Source organism: Camelina sativa, unplaced genomic scaffold (assembly GCF_000633955.1).
Source record: "Camelina sativa cultivar DH55 unplaced genomic scaffold, Cs unpScaffold01541, whole genome shotgun sequence".
Lineage (NCBI taxonomy): Eukaryota > Viridiplantae > Streptophyta > Magnoliopsida > Brassicales > Brassicaceae > Camelina > Camelina sativa.
In genome coordinates, this window is record NW_010922659.1 from 1 (window position 1) to 4,809 (window position 4,809).

The 4,809-nt window shown below is 40.1% G+C and overlaps 2 protein-coding genes across 2 annotated transcripts; one reads left to right on the forward strand and one right to left on the reverse strand.

Annotated features, from left to right (window-relative positions):
• Window positions 1-148: 148 nt before the first annotated feature.
• On the forward strand, window positions 149-2,572 carry LOC104774106 (pre-mRNA-splicing factor 38B; the record flags this gene model as incomplete). The annotated part of the gene is made up of 5 exons (XM_010498774.1): window positions 149-1,356; window positions 1,452-1,516; window positions 1,624-1,704; window positions 2,075-2,125; window positions 2,202-2,572. Coding segments are annotated over 4 exons (1,387 nt in total), but the record flags the coding sequence as incomplete, so codon positions are not given.
• A 126-nt stretch (window positions 2,573-2,698) lies between these two features.
• On the reverse strand, window positions 2,699-4,803 carry LOC104774105 (DNA topoisomerase 2-like). The gene is made up of 7 exons (XM_010498772.1): window positions 4,734-4,803; window positions 4,600-4,649; window positions 4,079-4,516; window positions 3,812-3,998; window positions 3,646-3,719; window positions 3,476-3,557; window positions 2,699-3,367 (listed from the first exon to the last, which is right to left on the reverse strand). Exons 1-7 carry the CDS (start codon window positions 4,786-4,788, stop codon window positions 2,910-2,912), a joined length of 1,344 nt encoding a protein of 447 aa, XP_010497074.1. The 5' UTR covers window positions 4,789-4,803; the 3' UTR covers window positions 2,699-2,909.
• Between the last annotated feature and the right edge of the window lie 6 nt (window positions 4,804-4,809).

Consider the following 4,809-nt stretch of genomic DNA (forward strand, 5'->3'; position numbering starts at 1 on the left):
GAAAAAGAAGCTCATCATAAGTCTAGGTGGGCTTCCAATACAAATTTATAGATGTTTCTCTCCGTTACCTATGGCCTGCTCCTTTCTCCTTTTTGATAACGTTGTCATTTTTTGAAAGCTTGAAATGATAGTCACCTCTCTTGTGCAGGTCACCATCTAACTCTCCTGTGAGGTCGAGGTCAAAGTCAAAGTCACCAATTAGTTACAGGCGAAGGCGGAGATCTCCGTCCTATTCACCACCGTTTCGTCGTCCAAGAAGTCATAGATCGAGATCACCATTAAGATATCACCGGCGATCAACTTATGAGGGGAGAAGGCGGTCATATAGAGATTCTAGGGATATTTCTGAAAGTAGGAGATACGGTAGATCAGATGAACACCATTCTTCCAGTATAAGGAGAAGTAGGAGTGTAAGTCCCAAAAAGAGAAAATCTGGAAAAGAAGATTCAGAGCTGTCAAGACATGGACGCGATAGCTCATCACGTAGAGATAAGAAATCATCTCGTGCTGGTTCACGATCACCGGGGCGACGTAAGGAAGAAAACAAACTAAAACGTAGAACACGTTCAAGATCTAGATCAGCGGAAGATTCTGCAGATATCAAGGATGAAGCTAGAGATGAGGAATTGAAACATCACAAAAAGCGGTCGAGATCAAGATCTCGTGAAGGTAGGAGTAAAACCAGAGACGCATCTCGAAATTCTGATGAAACTAAACAGAAACACAGAGGGAGGACTAGGTCCAGATCATTGGAAAACGACAATGGTTCTCATGAGAATGTTGATGTTGCTCAAGACGATGATGATCTGAATCTCCGTCCCAGTAGGCGCAGGTCAAAATCTTTAGATGAGAACTATGATATGAAAGAGAGGAGGGGAAGGTCCAGGTCCAGGTCTAGATCATTGGAAACGAAAAACAGGTCTGTTGGGAAAAGTAAGCTGGATGAAGACAGAAACACAGGATCACGTCGAAGGAGGTCCAGGTCGAAATCAGTGGAAGATAAGCGAAGTTATAACAAGGAGACTCGGAGCAGGGAAAAAAAGTCCAAGCGTCGGAGTGGAAGACGGTCGAGGTCACCATCAACTGAGGGTAAGAAAGGGAGAGATATTAGGTCATCCCCAGGATATTCTGATGAAAAAAAATCAAGACGTAAGCGCCACTCCAGGTCAAGATCAATAGAGAAAAAGAACAGTTCAAGAGAAAAAAGGTCAAAACGTCATGAAAGATTGCGGTCATCATCTCCTGTTAGTTCAGAAGAAGATCATAAGATCAAGAAAAGACACTCTGGATCAAAATCTGTGAATGAGAAACCCCACTCAGATGATGAGAAAGTTGACGATGGAGATGCAAATTCAGGTATGTTTATCATAAAATGAAATAGTTGTATTTTTTTTAATGGAGAAGCATGTATCCATATTCTCATCATGAGTGTTCTTTAACGAACTCGACAGATTCTAGTCCGCTGGAAAGGAACAGTGAAGTTCTTTTATCGACACTGGATTCGATGTCATCTCAGGTTAATGGATTGAATAGATTATTATTGCCTTGTAATTCCTGAGTAAATGTCTTTTTGCTGGAATAGAAAAAGCTTTGTTTTGAGAGTTGTGTGATTCTTATTTATAGGATGTGGAGAAGTCAAAAGAGAATCAACCATCTAGCAGCTCAGTGGAAATATGGAATGCGAATGATGATGAGAAAATTAAGGTGCGATTGTATTTTCTAGGAGAAGAAGTTTGTGTGAATGAACATATAAATATATCTCAACAAAAATTTCATCTTGCTTGGCCTGATTAATTAGACCTAATGAGGTAGAAAGCACTAAACTATTTTTCCGAGCATGCTAATTGCTAAGGCAAAACATGAGTAATTTCGTAGTGGTTAAGACTTAACATGAAAAATACATATACTGCACTCTGATACTTTCTTTGCATGCCACTGCTTGTCTTCTTGTTGCTTTATATTGTGCAGAGATTTGTTCATTTCCGGTTTTAATAGAAAAAGATTAGAGCTCTACCATATATCTGCTTAGTTTCTTCTATACACCCTTTTTCACACGTTTTAACTTTAAAATCAGATGGAGGAGAAAAGGATGATTCTGGAGTCATAGGAAGATTTTACGTAAAAGGTAATTTCAACGTGCTTGCCGATTTTACATCCTTACCCTGTCTCCATTTGAGTTTTTGACTTCCGACTACCTTCAGGTTCGATGCTGCAGCAAACCCGTGAACTCCATTCCAATGAATCCTCCCAGAAGAGTACCAAGAACCACCTCGACTCCGCAACTTAACGTTTCCGGGTCGACTCCACAACTTAACGTTTCCGGGAGAGTTTCTGCGGTTTTTTCGTTTAGATCTCCTTAATGTTGTTTTTGGTTTTGTCGTCAGCAACTCTTTGTTGTATTACTTTGGCATTTTCTGCCACAGTCCGTCGATGGAGCTTGCTGCTGCTTATGGAAGAATCAAAAATTTGAATACTCGACATAGAGATGCCAAACTTGTTTTTGTCCTATAACTAACTTCTGCTGGTCCAAGTTACCTTTTAATGTCAACATGTTTTTATCCGCCATGTGTAACTTTTTTGCCTCTACACCCCTTTTGTAAGTTGTATGTAACTAAAAATATCCAAATTCTGCTATGGCTCCTAAAGAATGACCAAAATTGGATATGTACAAACCCGCTTATATATGCTAAAACAAAAAGATCCATATGCAACTGTATCTACTTTAACCAACCAAAAGAGAATGATTTGATAAGACCAAACTCTTAAACAATCTAGAGTTTTGTGGCAAACGTTAGAGAGATACATGTCTTTCATGTTTCATTAGAATAATACCATAAAGAAGACGAGAGAGAGAAACTAAAAAAGTTTGAAACTGAATCATATCAAGAACCGAGTTAAGTTCACTCTAGTCACTCATCATCTTCGTCGTCTTCAATGTCATCAAACTCAGAATCATTCGCAGATTCACTCTCTGAATCACTCAACACATACGTCATTCTCCTCCTACTAGCTCTCTGAGGCCTCGATTTCACAGCAACATCTTCAGATTTCTCCGACGATGAGTTTCCAGCCACATTCTCGCTGCTCTCCTCTTCCTTGTTAGCCAACCTGCTCATCACTGAACTACTCTTCTTGTTAAACGGAGACGATCTCATCTTCCTCACTTTCTTCTCCGGAGACACACCAATCGCCGCAACCTCTGTTGAAGCAACCGCCTGCTTCCCTCTTTTCCTCGGAGCTGCTGGTGGTTTTGCGGCTTTACTTGCCGCCGGTTTTCTTCCTCCTTTCTTTGCTGGTGCAGCTACCTCAACTACCACGTCATCATCATCATCGTCCACGTCAATTGCTTTCGATGTTTCAGTTGCTTCTGTTGATAAAACCACAAGAAAGACAAGACTTAACTTTAGCACCCAAATTACATACAATAGCTTGTGTTAGATCAATGCTTCTTTGTCAAAAATGTTTATCAGCTTACTGCTTGAATCCGCAGCTGCTGAGCCAAAATTGTATTGAGCAAGCCGTTGTGCTAGATCCAACATTTCATCCTCCTGAACCTCCTGCAAAACAAAAACCGAACAGCTCAAGTGTTTTCAGATTCTACTGTCATTCAATTCAACCTATCAATTAACTATAAGCAATAATCACCTTTGCAGCTGGGGCCTTCTTTTTGGCTCCTCCTTGTCTACCTTTTGGCTTCACCACTTCTGCTACGTTGTTATCTTATAGAATCAAAAAAAAAGTTTCCAATGTATATTAGATCCAACCAAGAAAACAAAACGCAATGAAAACGCTGGAGTACGAGGAGACTAACCAGTGTCCATTGCTGAATAGGAAGCCTCTGTTGTTTCGGATTCACTGGCTTTCTTTGTCGTCTTCTTTGTTACCGGTTTCTTTGGCGCCTGTTTTTTAGCCTTTACTGGTGCTCCAGAACTGGCCCTGATTTTTTCCAGTGCTACCTTTCTCTCTATTTCGGCTTTAGCATCGGCCTTATCAAGTTTCTGCAATATGAGGAACAAGATATATCAGTGACAAATTAAATATTAAGCGTTATATAAGGGATAGCTTTGTGAGTCCTTACATCTAGTTCCTTGTCAAGAGAATCCAGGTCTCTGAGCCAGAGGGATTCTGGTGTGTGTTTTTTCAAGTCCTCAACTGTTTCAATCATTTTATCTCTGTCTGACAATAACTCCTGGACTTTCTCTATAGTCAACGATCCTATAGCCATTGCCAATAGGTAGTCATACTCTGAGCCGGGTATATAAGTGTCTGCGGAATCTGCAGGATCCACTGAGCTTTCTTCAGATTCTTCAGCTGCATCAACTGCTCCAGCAACTGCAGCTTCTACAGGCATTAACTTCTTCGGAAATGGTGTAAACCCTCTCTGTCTCAAGTCCTCAACAAGATCAGCTTTCTTTCTATTATTCACTATGATTTCTCCACTGACAACTCCAAGAATGAACTTCACTTTGTTTTCTAGTTTCAGCAGCTCAAGTTCCAGATTCCTCAGCATAGTATCCTGTATACATCAGAAAAACAGTTAAGACAGTTACCATGATGACTAAAACCTCTAAAGGACTGAATCATAGTTTGTTTTCGAACCTTTCTCTTCTCATAGTATTCATGCCTGAGGTCAAAGAACTCTTCAACGACTGCAACATAGGGATGTGACATTAGTATGTCTTCTAAAGGAGAAAAAAAAAAACAGAATGAAAACAAGTTGGATATCTTCTTACTTTGTTCTGAAGACGCATATTTCTTTATGACACCTTTTTTATCAAAGAGATGCATATTACTTGTAGAGATTGTCGT